The sequence below is a fragment of the Dermacentor albipictus genome, chromosome 1 (genome assembly GCF_038994185.2).
Source record: "Dermacentor albipictus isolate Rhodes 1998 colony chromosome 1, USDA_Dalb.pri_finalv2, whole genome shotgun sequence".
NCBI lineage: Eukaryota > Metazoa > Arthropoda > Arachnida > Ixodida > Ixodidae > Dermacentor > Dermacentor albipictus.
Window position 1 is genome coordinate 47,271 of NC_091821.1, and position 17,670 is coordinate 64,940.

Consider the following 17,670-nt stretch of genomic DNA (forward strand, 5'->3'; position numbering starts at 1 on the left):
GCAGAGTACTGCAATGCAAATGGTATGCAAAGCATTGCCACCCGCCGTGGTTGCTCAGTGGCTACGGTGTTGGGCTGTTGAGCACGAGGTCGTGAGATCGAACCCCGGCCACGGCGGCCGCATTTCGATGGGGGCGAAATGCGAAAACACCCGTGTACTTAGATTTAGGTGCACGTTAAAGAACCCCAGGTGGTCGAAATCTCCGGAGTCCTCCACTACGGCGTGCCTCATAATCAGAAAGTGGTTTTGGCACGTAAAACCCCTTAATTTATTTTTGAAAAGCATTGTCACATGTCAATACAGGTCGATGACGGTGCAGCATGCTATTTCAAATGGGTAGTCAAAAAACAACATGGCAGCTGTGATGTGTTTTCAGCACGTGCAATTGCAGAGGCCACACAGGCATACTATTGTGGTGTTGTGTGCAATTTAAGTGGGCAAAAAATGCATTTAAAATTTTTTTTGACTCTGAGCATTTTGCAGCAAATAATATGGGATTGGATGCATTAGGATGCATTAAATCCTGTTGGGTGTTCACTGGGGAGATGAAAATATTTTGTTATGGCAAGAATTTCATTCATCCTGGGGTTCAACTCTACACAGCAGACAAGAAGTATGATAGTATACAATGGATTAACTGACTATACATTTAATGTATAAGTGTCATCGGTATCATAGCAGAGTGAACCTCCCACTAATCACAGCAACAATATGGACATGTGCTGAAATGAGGGCGCTTGCAGTAATACCACTTGCAAAAAAAAAAAAATGGTTTTAGGCATTTTAGATGCACACAGGGACAGGCTGTATGTGCTCGCAGTAGATCAGACACCAGTTCAGTGTCCAATTGAAGACCTCTTTTAACTAGGGTGCTGCCGTGCTTGAATGTGGTGCCCTTCGCTGAGCTGCACAATGGCGTTTTTGTGCGCTGCCTCTTGCAAGATCTATCTAGCAAATGTTGTCAATTAGTAGGGCATTCACTCTGCTATGAAAATGTTCTCAAAGCAGTGGCCTGCAATTGCGTGACATTTAAAAAATAATAATGAATAAATGCACGGATTGCAGGGGACCTTCATTCCATTTACAGTGACATAAAGAAATCCGGATTCTGTATGCACACATACATTTTGACACAGCTTTTCAAGATCGAGCTTTCCTTCATGCAACATATAAATTGAGGGAGGGGGGTGCAGCAAATAAATGCCCGACTTGCTCAAAATTTCCTCTTTGTTTAGTACTATTTTTTCTGCACTCCTAAACCTTTTTTTTTATCTCATGGCAAAATATTTGATAGAAATACATAACAGAATTTCAAAAAACTTATGAACTTTTTTAGTGCGTTAGAAATCAAGAAAATTGGGCATCGCCGTAAACTTGGTATCGCTGTAAACACAAGACATTAGATATTCAAATAACCACAGAGCTGTCCATGCAGAAATAAAAGCAACAAAAGTGATCTCAAAAAGCTAAACCTAGCGTTGCGATTCATTGCTGCACTCACACGGTTCGCAGGGAGCGCTCCTATTGGCTGATTTTGAATCACTGGAGCACGTGTTTCACACACGTTTTGGCATCAACGTGTTCCGCATTTTGCGTGTTCCAAGACCAACATTTAAAGATCGGCCTAGTTATCTAAAATTTCTTACGTTGTTGTGTCCTAGCTGCTGCCTGATGGTGATAATGACATCATTTGCGCAAGATAAGGGAATCTGTTCACTTTTCTTTGAGGCAGTCAAGCTACTTCGTATTGTGCGATCTGATGGATTCAAAGGCAGAAAAGTTTCTAACTGTCATCGACCACCAAAAACAATGGAAGGTTTGGAATACAGAAATAAGGCTACCTATGAAAGTAAATGTCGCCTACCTTGCTGATGCAGCAAGACTGGAACGCATGTGATTGCCAGCTCCTGATGAAGTTACAAGATGTCTGAAAAGGGCCGTCAAGTTGTACGATACTGCAGATAGCACAAAACCTTTCATTATTATTTGGGGGGTGGGGGGGGAGGCGAGTGCAGGGGTGGGAGTAGATGCACGGTGATGGAGTCATGGCTGAGGAATGTAAGTCGCCCTGGCAACAGGAATGAAACTGCTGCATTAGTGCAGCCGGCTTGTCTGCAGCCGGTGTCTGGTGGTACCAGCGCTCCCTTGCTGGCTCCAAAAGGGATCGCGCAGCGGCTTGATTGTTCCTATCTATCATGGTGCGATAAGCAGTTAGCAACATTCGAAATTTAGCACATTTAAGCTAATTGAATTGGGCCAGGACTTTTGAAAATTCATATTATCTCGAAATTCATATTGTGCATGATCATATCACTTCACTCGGTGTCTGACAAAATTGCATAGACATTGGCAACCTGCACGTGCATTGGTAAAATGTGACTCTGTAAATCTATACTAAAAGTGAAGAAAATATTTTGTTTCCCAGCACATCACTGCATGCGAAGTGGTTGCCAGTGCCATGTCAGATACTTTGTAGGCATGAGCTTTTTTCTGTTCACACTGGTGATACAAAGGTGTCGTTGATCTTAAATAGGCAGTCGATGCAAGCTAAATAAGCCGCAGCCACGCACCTGCCTCCAAGGCTCGTGGTGCCCGCATGCATGGTCGTGGGGTCCGCATGCTTCAGATCCCAGTTTGTTGCGCTTCAGATACCGTATTTACTGTAATCTAACGTGCACTGTTTTTATAATAAAACAAGTCCAAAAATTGTGTGCGCGTTAGAATTGAGTACGATCCTAAATCTGCATTACCATATTGCCATCGGCATTCCAAAATGGCTGCCTTGTATGCATTTCGAGCCTAGCTGTCGTAGCTTTCTCCATGTGCTGTAATACGTGTGCTTAGGTTAGTCCACCAGCCATCTTCCCATTTTCTGTGTTCGATCTATCAGCATGGAAGTACCAACTGCTAAGACATGCTGAATTCATCACGATGGCGCAATTAAAAGGAAAGTGATCACATGTGCGGAGACGGGCGAAAATCGGGCCGCATCACGGGTGTTCAAAGTTCCTGAAACTTCCATGTGGAACTGGCGCAAACAGGAAGGACATTCTACTCTGGTGGCTGCTGCACACAGCACGGCCGCGCGGCCCCTATCTTGAAAGCGACCTGCGATGGAGACTACACACTTAGGCACACCGCGCTGTGTTCGCGTCACTTAGGGCACATTGAAGTGAGAAACCGCACAAAGGTCAATTTGCTCACTCCTGTTACCGCACTTCCCCAATTGAGCGTTTTGATAAAGAGTTTCCGCGGTCATTGCGTGAGATGTGTTCATGTTTACTTCTGCGCGCATGACGCCATGCTTGTTAATTTAGTTAGTGAGCGAATGTTTAAAAGTTTATACGGCCGATAAAACTACTATCCTTATTTTTCTTATACCTGTCTACTAATTTGCTATTGCAATCAACGCTTCACCTTTCAGGCAAAACTGCTACTTATTTTATTTATCGCAAGTCTAGTGTATTGGGAGTAACTCTTTGTTTTTCCAAATGAGAGAAAGTTGTATTCCTGTATCAGTGGTGAAACAGCAGCGCCAAATGCTCCAAACTGCACTGCGAGCGGGCCTTTGCACCATCCGGGGCCAAAATAGCATTTTAACGGAAAATTGCGCCAAGCCTGCGTCAAAGCATGTGTAAGAGCGAAAGCCTCCTTTCGTCGATGCTTTTCAGCTAGCAATAGTGAAATCAGAACCAAAATCATGCTATCACCATCATTATAGAAGGCAGCAGAGGCCAGTCTATGGAGTTTCACAGTATAGTGGGAAACTCTATGCGCCTGTTCAAATCATTTGGTTAGTCATTGACACATTTTTCTCTGACAGATATAGAGTTTGACACGAGGGCATATCAGAAAGTCTTTACCCCTATTTTTTTAGCCAAACTATGGCTGTAAATGCAAAATCCCAGCGGTGGACCATTCTTGGACCGGCTCGGCCTTCTCTGCCAGTAGCTCCGCGGCACGGCGCTGCTGTCAGTTGTTTAAGATGGCGGTTGTGCTTCACACGTCCACGGCGCACGAGCAACGAAGTAAGATTCGCTTTTCATAGGGACGAATGCCTATAGAAATCCACAGGAAAATGCAGCCCACGTATGGGGAAAGGTGTCTCGCTTTGAGAAATGCGAGGTGGTGGTGTTGTGAGTTCACAAAAGTCTGTGAAGGTTAGCATGACGGTAAGCATTCAGAGAGGCCACGTGTGTCGCTGACTGACCACAGAGGCATCTCATATTTATTGCTGTGATGGGAAAAATGTCTGAACCGGTGTGGGGACTATGTGGAAAAACAGTGTAAGGCATGTAGAATTGTATGTATACAGTCTACGCTTATTACAACGGACCTGCATACAACAGACTTTCGGATATAACAGACCGTATTTCAGCCTTAGATTGTTCTACCTATTTTATTAATGCAACAAAGTTCGCTTTTAAGGGACTGCTGCAATGGACTATTGGTTACAGCGGACGAAATTATCAAAAATTTTTTTCAAATTCGGGCATATAAAACATACTTTTGCCGTGTCGACACGGGCTGACAGCTGACTTGCGAGGGTCAGCCGATGATTGCGGTTGAATATTGCGTTCCCGAGGGAGGAAGGGGGGACGGAAACTTACTTTTCTCTTTCGCGCTTGAGGCACGGGGGGGGGGGGGGAGTACTAGTTCTACTTGGACAGCGGCTGCTGTATTTTGAAAACGATCTGCGATGGGGACAGAGTGCGCGCCCCCGCTGGCATTGTATCGTGAAGTTTTGTTTAGAACCTTTAGTTCACGTTGAAGCGAGAGAAAGCATGAAGGTCAATTCGCGCGCTGCTGCTGCCACACTTATCATGCTTAATTTGCTATCGCAATTGATGCTTTGCCTTTCTGGTGAAACTGACTTTTTTTGTTTATTTTTTACTTTGGATGTTCCTCACTCGCTTTTTGCAATAAAGTTGTTAGACATCGCCGCGAAAGTTTCGGAAGTGAGGCGTTTCGGATATTACGGACTTAGGATAAAACAGACATTTTTTGTTGGATTATCAAGGTCCGTTGTAACAAGAGTCGACTGTATCTGTAATTCCTTGTATGTACCTTATTTTGGCTAATAAACACTGAGGCAAAGACATTCTGATTCAGCCTTGTACAATGATTATTGTATGAAACTCTATGGTGATGGACAAATAATGTAGTGCCGGTGTGCCTTCTTGCTTCCGCTTTATTTTGGTGTTCGATAAACCAGCGTGGTACTGCGGAGTTTGCCGAAGGAGGATATCACATTCTAGGTTTAAAGGTAAGCTTTTTCGGTGCTTATGGGTGATAGCTAGGCTTTGAAAAAGAGCTGCTGTGATCAGAATCGCATATAATGCATAGTTAAGAATGGTATTAGCGACTGAGGTAGACTGTGATACACAGGCCACAGCGAGAGCTGTCACTTCCATGGTGCCGCCATGTTCTTTGACGCAAGACCTTTGCGTCGAGTTTGGGTTGCTGTGCTATTTTCAAAATGCAAAATTATTTCTGTCTTGCGCATGTGCAGTGACGCTGGCATTTTTCTTTCTTTCTTTCTTTTCTATTTTCTTCTTTTTTTTATTTCTTTCTTTATTTTATTTTTTTGCAGCCACAAACCTTTGCGGCCCCAATTCGAAAACTCCCTAATGTGCATGGCATGATATGAGTATATTGCATGATGTTGTGTTCAGTGCAGGTGCGCTTACTCGATCGGTCTCGCGGTGAGCCTTTACCCGCAAGCTGTTACTCGCACTGTGTTGCATCCTGGGTTAATAAACCTGTGTTTGTTGACAATCTGTCGGTGGTGCCTTCTCAGTACTGTATCGATGAGCCCGGCCGTAGTGCCCTTCCTGCGTTGCGATGTGGAGGAGTGTCAAGTCCTTTCCTTACCACGCTTGCAGGGTAAGCTTCATGCAAATTCGTCTGCACATGTCGACTATATCAGTTAAAATTTGCAAGGTATATGGTAAAGGTATGTGCATTGGGCCTTGTGCCAGAAGTGCTTGCTGCTGCGCCAAATCAGCCTTTTGGTCTGCACCACAACCTGTGCCGAAAGGTGATATGGTACAGTAAAGGACTTTTCTTTTTTTAGGTCACGGCTAAATGATTCTCTTTTCCTTTTTTTTTTATTACTGAAAACGGGTGCACATTACAATCGAGGGCGCGTTAGAATCAAGTAAATATGGTACTTTGTCGTCAGTAATAGCTGAACTATGCGATAGACTAGGCATAATCAACAGGAAGCCCAAACATTTAGAAAGATGAAGCGAGAGTTCATTGGGGGGCAATATTTCCCATGCCTTCAATACCGACTGCCTTGTCTCGTAACTTTTGTGACTCCGTGAGCTAGCAGTACTTGGTTCTGGCATTAGTACAAAAGCTTGAAACGAAAGTGCCGTCAATGGAGGACGTAAGCAAGGAGGCATACCCAACACCTTCTGCATTTCAACAGTCATTTTCATTTTTCCTTGTTTGCTGTCAGGATCATTCCCTTGTTTCGTGACAGTGGGACGCAAAAGCTATTGTTGACATGCACAGTAGGAATATCATCACTTAAACATGCCTGAAATGGAGGTGTTTCATCACTCCTCAAAATTTCATAATGCGTGCAAGCTGCTTTGCAGTATTGTTGTGGCAAAAGTGTTTGCAGGATGTTGTGGGATAATGAAATGCACATAGAGAGCTAGTGTAACCATAATTAAGGCTGCATTATGTTGTTAACTAGTGGAATTTCGCATGCACAGCTTGCTGTTCAGTGTTTGAAACCTGGCGGCAATCGCAAGAGCGATGAAAAGAAATTGAAATTACAAATAAACAGGTTTACGGCACTGTAATCGTGCAACCACCCTAGTGGCACCGTGCCTTCCTATCTGCCATTTTCTGGATGCAGGCTGCTGGCAAATGGCAGTTTCCCCACACTAGAGTATAGCTCTACTCTTCACAATGGCAAGATTTACTTCTCAGCAAAAAAATGGGTTCAAGCATTATTTCTGCTGTTTCTGCCAGCTCCCTACTCGTGCTGGCCACTTGGTCCAAGTGTGTATGCAAACATTGGCTACAGTGTCTTGTTCACATAAGACAAAGGTTGTTAGTGTAAACTGGTGTCCTAGTTTTATCTCTGCCAAGAGACAACCGCTATCAAACCTGTACCATGAACTAGAGCTGCAGTGTGAGGCAAGTGCAGCACGGATCTCTCGTCCAGCCGCCACTGCATGACATACGAGGCAGCTCGACTGCATGACATGCTTTGCGATCTGGATGCTGCGAATAGCAGCCTTGTGTGCAAATGGATGCAATGAAAAATAAAGCATTCTCAAAGTGATGCATTTTGTGAATGTCGGCAGTTGTTTTGAAGCACCGTAAGCTACATCTACGAAGCCAGGCGGGTTCAGCCTAGTGGCACTTTTGGCACTGCTCGATACTGAGCAGCTGTGAGCCACTGGCGTCAGTGGTGTAGCCAGGGTGTGGCACACGGGGCACACCCTCCCCCACCCCCCTAAAAAGAAAAATCTGTGTTAGTATGCAGCCTGCATAGACCTCCTCCTTCCTTCCTTACCCTCCCTGTTACTAGGCAAGTACCCCCTTCCCCCCCAAAAAAATTTTCTGCCTTTGCCACTGACTGGTGTGATCGCCCAGAAAACTCTCCATTAACTGACATGGTGCTGCGTGGCACACTTTTGTGTGAATCTTGCTTCTGGTGTTCGTTCCTTTAGAAAAAGTTCATTTTTGCACGTTCCACTAGTGGCCGGAAATACAGTTCCTGACAGATTTTTCGTACTCCAAAAATTCAGACTTGATGGATATTCTGCACTTAATAAATGCACCGTAAGGGTTCCCATAGAGCTGTTGCATTTGTGCGACCGATTTTTCGAATGAATGTGGGCCCCAAAGTTCGATTTTTTGGACTAAATCGCTTGTCCTGAGCCACGCTACCCTTCTTTCTTCTTTAAGTTTTAGTCGCTGTTATGCATGTGGTGTGCCCACAAAGTACATAAAGCAAGTAGCTTGTAGCTTGTAGACATCACATCTAGTGCGTGTTTGCGCAGCTTAGCATTTCTGTGCTTGGCGTCGCTCCCTGTGGCTTTGAAAGTGCCAAGTGGCACGAAGAAACATGGCTTGTTTCTTTGATCTCGATGGCAATCTACGTTAGCGGAGATCGCCAACATCGTGACGCCCTTGGCGACTGTGTGCAGAGACCATGGAGGCGACGTCACACTTGCGCACATTCAAGCATAGCTGATCGCCTCCAAGCGTAGTATGAGGCAAGGAATTATTAGAGATTGTTTTAAGCTTCCCTAAGCCTAATAAATTTTGTTTTTTGGGCTGAAAGAATTTTTCGGCCTATTTTTCGGTCCTCACAAGGCCCAAAAATAGGTCGGTGACTGTGGTTTGATGCATCACGTTGCTGCATGCACACAGCATTGAAGCAAAGTACAGTGTGTCTGTCTGCACCACCTAGACAAAGCTTGTTTGTTGTATTCGATAGTCTGTTGAAAGCAGAATTCTTTGCATTAGTATATGCTGACCAAACTGAGTGAGAAGAATTGTCTGTTATATCCAAAAGTGTGCAGATCTATTGTAACACACATGAGTCATAAAGGTGCGCCACCTTTGTATGTTTTATGTCTGGTTTTATGTTTTGTTGTTTTTACAGTACAGTAGAACGCACTTATAACAATATTTGAGTACCACACAAATTCCATTGCTATAAACAATAATAATTATGACCGGGCTGCATGAAAAGCAAGATACGGGGATGGCACAGCTATTGTGAGAAAACTATAATGGTGGGGAGGCCAGTGCCTCTCTCCACCACCTTCCTCCTTCTGGCTGCTGATTGTGTCGACTTGTTTAACTGTTTAACTGTGCTTCCTGCATGTACCGATCACGTGTAACAAGCCGCGGCTGTTGGCGTTCGAGAATAGCACTGCTGTAACAACTGCAAAGAGGAGTCTTGGATGGCAAGTGACATGTGAGCTCAGCTTAGGCATCGCCTTGGGGGCCCCATAAGGAGCTGTTTAAAAAATGCGAGAATGTTGCCGCAGCAGCCACTCAGCTTGAAAAATCCAGAAAATCTAGAAATGGTGCAGAATTGCCACAAGCGTCCGCCACATACTGGCTTGCACGAGAAAACCCCATGTCCGTCAGCCTTGATTGCTTTACTCGAAGTTTGCCAACATCCATCTCCGAGGCATCCAGGTGCACCACATAGTGCAGCGAAAACGAAGCCCTGAAGAGATTGAATCATCTGCAGGACCTCCTGCAAGGACAACATTGAGGCAGCCTGCCCTACTGCATCATCACTGCTGTCGTCACCATCGCTGTCACTATTTGATGCAAGCACGTTTGCGATGATTGCCTCATCGGTTGAAGTTGCAATGTTTCTAATGCGTCATCTGCATGTAGAAACTCTTCAAGTCCTGAAGCATTCTAATCAACTGCAGATGAAAGTTCAGGCATCACTTCTTTGGCGGTGAGGCTTCGTATAAGTCTCTGCTGCCTTGGGTAAAGCATGCTTTCCTAAAGCAGTTTCGCACGGTAAAAATTCTTACTTCAGACCGTGCACCAAAGATAAACTACACAGCCATCAGCAGATTGATCTTTCAAGCCTGGTTGCTCCCTGCTTGTCCACGTGGCCATGTCCATTCTGGATGCGGCAGGGATACATGACCTTAAAATTGGTGATCACGCTGGTGTCCATAGACTGCAAGCCTGCTGTCATGTTCGGTGGCAGGCAAAAAACTTCCACACTTGAGAATTTAGGCATGGAGTGGTGGGCAGTACAGTTGTCTAGGACGAGCGCCACCTTCTTCTTAGATAGCTCGATATGCTGATTGAGTTCCAAGAGCCACTCATGAAAAAGTTCTCGCATCATTCATGCCTTGCAGTTGTGACGGTAGCGTACCCTGGCAGCACCGCGAAAGCAGCGGAGATTTTTTTATTTCTCAGTGACAAATGCAGAGCACTTGTTGCTCCCGTCCATATTGGTGCACAAAAACACAGTGAGGCACAGCTAGCTGTTTTTGCTGCCCTTACACATATCTCCTATGAGTGCGTATGTTTTGGACAGCAACATCTGGAAGAACAATCCTGATTTGTTACTGTTATGTATGTCGGTGCCTGCATAGTTGTTGAGGATGCGGGATAGTGTTTCCTCCACCCACTTCTGCTTTGCCTCCATGTCAAGTGAAGCTCCCTCACCGGTGATGGCTTTATAAACAATGCCACGCCTCTCTTTGAAGCGCTGTTCCCAGCCGCCACCTAGCGGGAAGTCCACATTGTTGATGAGTAAGGCAAACTGCTTAGCCTCTGTTGCCAGAATTTGCCCAGTGGTAGGCAAGTTCATGGCATGTGCACTGAGAAAACACTCTTAGAGGGCCTCTTCCACCTCCTTATAGGCACCTTGTGGCAGGACCTGCACCGGCCGAGAGGGCAGTGCCTGAGCCCATAAAGAGCATGGATTTTGCTGATGTAGGTGAGGCTAGTGGGTCGCGCCCCTCAAAGAGGAAGGCGATGACTCGTGAGGCAGAGCCCGTGTCGAGGAAGCTGAGATCTGAGGTGAAGGAGATGCATAGGCACCTTGTCGAACGCGTTCGTGCCCGTTGTCTACCGGGCAGTTTTCTTTGTCGAACTTCTCTGCTTAGCGGATGATTGTCAACACTGTCGGTTGCGATAGTCTGCATTCCTTCACCAAGTCGCACACTGCCAAAGTGAAGCTGCATCATGCTCTGTATAAAGTCCAAGTCTGATAAGATCTTATCGAACCCCATGCGCTGTGTGCATTAGGTGCGAGTGAAAGTGTGCGAGGGTGAGACAAGAAAGATGGTGGCTTCACGAGTGCCACTTCCCGCATGGGCAAAGGGAGAGGGGTAAGGGAGCGAGCTCGCGGTAACGCGATCAAGTGCGTGCGAAGAGTTGGAGTGGGGGGTAAGTTGGCACGCTTCTACATTTCTGGCACGTGTCTCTGCAGTGGCTGCGCATGACTGTAAGCACGGCTGAGCGCATACGAGCCACGCACCCTGCTTTAGAGGTAATGTGCCGCATGTGCAATGAGTGGGCATGCCGAAACGGCGTGGCATCTTGTAAGCTGTTTTCCCACACATTTAGTATTAGAATTTGCGTAATCTCTAGTTCCGGTGGCCCATTAGAGCGAGAGGCAGACAGAGCATTCGCTCCCTGCTGCTGGCGCTTTTCTTGATAGCGTCATCCCACTGTGGGCGACACTATCAGCCGCGGGGGCAGAGTGCATGTGAATGCGTGGCTGGCTTCACTTAATTTGTGCCGCCAATGTGAAGATATTGTTGACATGGCATGAAACGTGGCAGATTGTTCATTGCCAACTCCTAGATTCATCAAAGTGAATTGTTTTCTCATTCAAATTAGCTTTTTTCGATTGCCCGATAATTCGGAAAATTCTGCGGCCCCTTTCCATGCAAGAAAAATCGATCGGCAACTGCACTTATGTGCATAAAAGGTCGAATTTCAATACAACCATATTTCAATATAACAAAGCGACTTGCTGGTTTTACCAACTCCATTATATTGAAGTCTAACTGTATTGTTAAAACCGGTATCATTATAAGTAGGTTCGACTGTACAGTAAAGCCTCGTTAATTTGAGGTCTTCATGGCCAAGGGATGTAAAGTCGGCTCCTGTTTATTCAGCTACAGATAATTTGACTTTCCAGTTAATTTAAGCTTACTGAAAAGTTCCAGCAAGAAATCAGACATTGCTGTGGGAGGAAAGCTCATTTAATTCGAATGGCTAAAGCATGCTGCTTCAGTTAATTCGACCCCTACTGACTGCGCATCCTTATGCGTGTAGCAGTTACTAAAACAGGAACTTCAGTAGACGGTGTTACTTCTGCTTCTTTTGAGAATTTTCTAAGTACTTACAGCTTTGTTGAGGTTTGTGACCCACTCACCAACAATGACACTATTGGCAACATGACGTACCAATGCTCAGACAGTGTTCAAAGATGTTGCTGCTCTTCGCTGCATGTTGGTTGACTCATATTTGAAGAGGAAGAAACAAAAGACATTACAGATTAGTTCAAGCAACAAAAAACATTTTAATTGTTTCATTTTGCCACTTCTTAATTTAACCTTTCACATAATTCGACCAAATCTTGTGTGGTCCCGCAAGTGTCGAGCTTATGGGAGTTGACTGCATCCCTATTACTCTCTTTGGTTCGCTCAACGAGGAGTACCAAAGAAGGCAAACGAATGAGCCGGTGTGAGCACTGAAACGTCACACTGTCCTGCTCCCACTTGACTACCTTGTGCATTGCAACATCACGACAGAGTAACGTTATGGGAAATGAAACCATAACTGTCTACAGAAAAGCTGCTCTATTAAATAATTTGGCCACTCTGGGGCTTGTCAGTACTTTTTCTAGGGTTTATAGGCCCAGGACCTTCATTCAAATCATGAAAATGAATCGACTAAAATACAGTCGACAACCGATTTTCCGGACGCCTGATTTTTCGGACATGCCCGATAATTTGGACACCTTCCTGGCACAGCCATGACCTCATACAGTCAATGTATAAGAACATGCACTGGTGGTCCAACTGCGTCATTTGCGCCATTTTGCTACTGTTCAACTTGCCTGCTTCTGGCTACGCCCACTCAAGTGCCATTTGCGCCAATTATGCAAAAGTGTGCTATTTTTGCATTTTGACGGCAGTGCAATGTTTTCAGTAGAGTTACGCAGCTACAGTCAATGACCAATTTTCTAGACGCCTGATTTTTCGGATGCCCAATATTCGGACTCCTTCATGGCACTGCCACGGTACCCATAGGGTTAACGTATAAGACGTCGGAAATTTCAGGTGGAAAAACCCTTTGCCGTTCGATTTTCTGGACTTCTTGCCATGACTGCAGGTTTGAAACGGCATTGATCGAAGCCACCACCTCCACCATTTTAATTATCTCGCCGCCTCGAACAGGCGCTCTCGCACGCAGATCCTCTGGCAGCAGTGGCATAGCCAGAAATTTCGTTCAGGGGGGGGAGGGATTACAGCTCGGCCTCCTCCTCATAGAATATGTTGAGGGGATCAAATACAAAGAACTGCATTGCCATTGCCAGAAATGCTGCAGCTGAATTCTTGAACGCTACACACTGTCAAGAGAAGTAAAATATCTATTTTTTCATAAAAGAATATAGTCGTATGTCCTCAAAATTGTGCCAGAATAAATGCTTCCATGTTTTTTGTCTATTTAATAAGTAAAGAAAATATCACATGAAGTTTAGGAGTATACAAGTTCGAAACCAGCAAAGCAGTGCGTGTCGCTGATATGAAAAACATAAAGGCCATGAAATGAACAAGTTGAGGACAAATATTTAATTGAATTTTGTCATTCAAGAACCTTGTTTACATTTTTGTATATGTGCAGAACCAAGGGGAAATCTCAATGACACTGTCCTTCGTTCCAATGTATTGCGCAGGCGCAGCTGCCACAGTCGTGTATTGTGAGTAATTGCACCGAAATTATAGCCACAGCACAAAGCGCATGTAGAAAGCAGGAGTTCTGCAAAATGTACATCAGAAATACAAACATACAATGAAATATACAGATGCTAAAATACAGCTTGATAAAGGGCAAAAAAAGTGTCACTGGAAACAGTTCACTGCATGTATACACAAAATCTTGCGACAAGATATTTAAATAGGTGTATAAGTCTCCAAAAAACGACATATCTATACAAAATTTACTGTATATGCGTCAAACAAGGCAAATAAACGTGTTGCGCAATCACAGATTCACAAATTACTGAATCCTAAGGCCCCCCTCCCTCCACTCCCCCGATGCACCGTGCGCGACTGAAGGCGGCACGCTTCCTTCCCGCTTTTTACCTTTGCGCACGCAAGACTCGGCCACCATCGCAGTCTCATCAATCCCCCCCTCCTCCGCCAGGCTTTCACTCACATACAGCATGCGGCGCGCGGTGAAGATGTTATCACCTTTGGACTTTATATGGAACATGACGGTGACGACTGGAATGCACCTGGACATTCTATATAATTGCTATCGCAATAATATAACAGTATCTGGCAACTGAAGAGTCCTGTGGCCCATTACTTTCTGCAAAAGAAGTAACAAAATCGAACTTTCACCATGCGACAATTCAATGCACCACAACGTTTTTTTGTTTGTTTGTGGAGTGGGGGCACTGAAATGAAAAAAAAAAAGGCAACGGAAAGTATGTTGGCCACAATTGAATGCTTCCTTTGGGCACCTAATGTGGCTACCGAAGAAATATTGTAGAAAAAATGAGACGCATGGTCCACAGAGATATGCATACTGCTCGGTATCCTACACCGGCAAGACAGAAGACTTTCTGGAGAGGTTGCGATAACGTCGAAGTGAAGGTACTGCCCTCAAGCGAACGCATTGCAATCCATCCAGTCTGTAGCCCACAGTGATGACGGCGAGCTACCATTGTTTCTTTTTCTCATCTCCTAGCCAGAAAGTGTGCAAAACTCCGCCAGACCAAATCCACTCAGCCAGAGAAAAATGAATGTGAACCAAAGTGTGCTGTGCTGTGGTCGGGGCAACGCCAGAAAAACAGATGTGCTCTGGCTGGCTCTGGCAGCCATTGAGTAGCAAGAACAAAAAAATTGAAGAGGCTCAATGAGTCCTCATGATTAAAAGTCAAGGTAGAAAAAATAAATTACGTAGTTACCTGTGCTGGCTTTAGTGTCTTGACATTAATGCTTTGCTGCAGGTGAAAAAAATGTTGGTATTCTTTTCTGTGACACAATGGCACAAGTAAACCACCACAATGCTTCGTCTCCTCGGACTTTGCTGCATGCTTTGTCAACTTGCCTGATAATGTGTTGATTTGGCTTGTCTCATTGTATGGTCCAATGAATGATTTTAGAAAAGTCAATACACCTTTGGCGTCAAATGTTTATAAGAACATTAAACCCACAAAGTTGGTCGTTTGTCACTGACTCCTTGCAATAAACTCAGACATCGGCACGAAAGTTTCGAAATTGAGACATTTCGGATATTACGGATTTTGCATAAAATAGAAGTTTTTTGGCAGATTATCAGGGTCCGTTTTAACGAGAGTCGACAGTACTGACCTGTACGGTACCCAGAGAAGCCACGATGCCTCAATTCGAAGTAGTAATGAACAGGTTAGAGAGGCTTCCTCTATAACTAGCGATGAAGTTAGAAGAGCCTTGCAAGACACGAAATGGGGAAAAGCAGCAGGAGAAGGTGGAATAACGGCCAATTTAGTCAAAGATGGAGGAGATATCATGCTTGAAAAGCTTGCGGCCCTTTATACAAAATGTCTCACGACTTCAAGGGTTCCAAAGAACTGAAAGAATGCGAACATTATACTTCATTTGGGCCTAGTTGGTACATACTTCTGAACTAAACGTAACAGCGCAAACTTATAAGACGAGCCACAAAAAGAAAGACACGACACACACTGGCGCTGACTAACAACTTTTTTTCCTTCCATCGTCGATGCATTTATATAACTTTTTTTATATAAAAGTTATATTTATATTTTAAAAGTATATTAAAAAATAATAATAATAATAAATTATTATTATTAGTTATAAAAAAAGTTATATTTATATAACTTTTTTTATAACGACCTTAAGAGGTCGTGTGTACACAAGATGCAAGAAAGTTTTGACAATCAGATCAGCCGACTTTTGGCAGCTGGGTTCCCTATGTCGCTCTTGACTGCAGTGGTTGAAGCTCTGATCCAGAAAAATAAAACCACAAGAAGGCCGGCCGCCGAACGTGAAACGCGTAGGCCTGCGGTGGTCCCTTATATACATAAGGTAACCCATCAACTCAAGAGAGTTGCTTGCAGGCATGGCGTACCTTTGGCAATTTCTGCGCCAAACAAGCTTTCAAAGCTATGTTCCCGCACCTGCGGAGAGAACAGAGGAGGATGCAAAATCCGGCATGCTGCCTCATACGTGTTGTGTGCTGTCGGCGTGGTTTATGGCATTCCACTCTCTTGTGGTAAGACATACGTAGGTCAGACAGGGCGTTGCGTCAATGAGCGACTCAGGGAACATGCGCAAAAAGTAAACAAAAATGTAGATAAAGGAGCGCACTTGGTTGCGCATATAAACTCTTGCAGCAATTGTGAGGCGCGACTTGATCGGACAATTATCCTTGGAAAAAGCAAGAATGAACATGCGCGGCTTGCCTTAGAGGCCTATCACATAAAAAGACAAGGAAATAATTGCGTTAGTGACACATCGTTGTCCCTGCACCAATCAGAATTTGATTTCATACGTTTGCGTATATGATAAGATGGCTGACGTCAGTAATGCATTCTGTGCGCCTGCGCGAATATGTGGCCTAGTTATATAAATGCATCGACGATGGAAGGAAAAAAAGAAGTTGTTAGTCAGCGCCAGTGTGTGTCGTGTCTTTCTTTTTGTGGCTCGTCTTATAAGTTTGCGCTGTTACGTTTAGTTCAGAACATTATACTAATCCACAAAAAGGGAGACGTCAAAGAATTGAAAAAGTATAAGCCCATTAGCTTACTCCGAGTGTTGTATAAAATATTCACCAAGATAATTTCAAATAGAATGAGGGCAACACTTGACTGCAGTGCAGTCAACCAAGAGAACAGGCTGGGTTCAGGAAGGGATACTCTACAATGAAACATCCATATCTTCAATCGGGTAATTAAGAAATCTGCAAAGTAAAATCAACCTCTCTATATGGCTTTCATAAATTATGAAAAGGCATTTCATTCAGTAGAGATATTAGCAGTCATAGAGGCATTACATATCAAGGAGTACAGGAAGCTATGTAAATATCTTGGAATATATCTACAAAGATTCCACAGCTACCTTGATTCTCCACAAGAAAAGTAGACGGATACCTATAAAGAAAGCGGTCGGGCAAGGAGACAATTTTTTCAGTGCTATTCACTGCATGCTTAGAAGAAGTATTCAAGCTAGTAAACTGAAGAGGCTTAGGAGGGAGGATCAGCGGCGAATACCTCTACAACCTTGTATGTGCAGATGACATTGTCCTGTTCAGCAACACTGGGGACGAGTTACAACAAATGATTGGGGACCTTAACAGAGGAAGTGTAAGAGTGGGGTTGAAGATTAATTTGCAGAAGACAAAGATAATGATCATTAGCCTGGCAAGGGAACCAGAATTCGTGATCTCCAGTCAGCTTTTAGAGTCTGGGAAGGCGTACGTCTGCCTAAGTCAATTACTTACAGGCGATCCTGATCATGAGAAGGAAATTGACAGAAGAATGAAAATGGGTTGGAGTGCATATGGCAGACATTCTCAGTTCCTTACTGGAAGCTTACCACTATCATTGAAAAGAAAGGTGTACAATCAATGCATTCTGCTGGCGTTAACATCATCATCTTCAGCCTGGTTACGCCCACTGCAGGGCAAAGGCCTCTCCCATACTTCTCCAACTGCCCCGGTCATGTACTAATTGTGGCCATGTTGTCCCTGCAGACTTCTTAATCTCATCCGCCCACCTGACTTTCTGCCGCCCTCTGCTTGTTAAGAACGGCCAGCTGCAGTGCAAGTTTTGCCAACCAGTTGTGACTGTGGAATCAACATCTCGTGAGCATTGCCGCCAACCTCTAGCCACAGCATGACTAAATCGACTTTGTGTCGGCGAACAATACGCGCCTCCTCCACTCTCCGTCGCTTCAACTA

At 44.5% G+C, this 17,670-nt stretch overlaps 1 protein-coding gene across 1 annotated transcript in view; it reads left to right on the plus strand.

The window, feature by feature from the left end:
• LOC139060008 (uncharacterized) overlaps positions 1-17,670 on the plus strand; it is a 102,943-nt gene that overhangs the window by 40,962 nt on the left and 44,311 nt on the right. Inside the window, exon 7 of the mRNA XM_070538686.1 lies at positions 5,216-5,266. Coding sequence (XP_070394787.1) covers positions 5,216-5,266 — 51 coding nt within the window. The remainder of the gene's footprint in view (positions 1-5,215; positions 5,267-17,670) is intronic.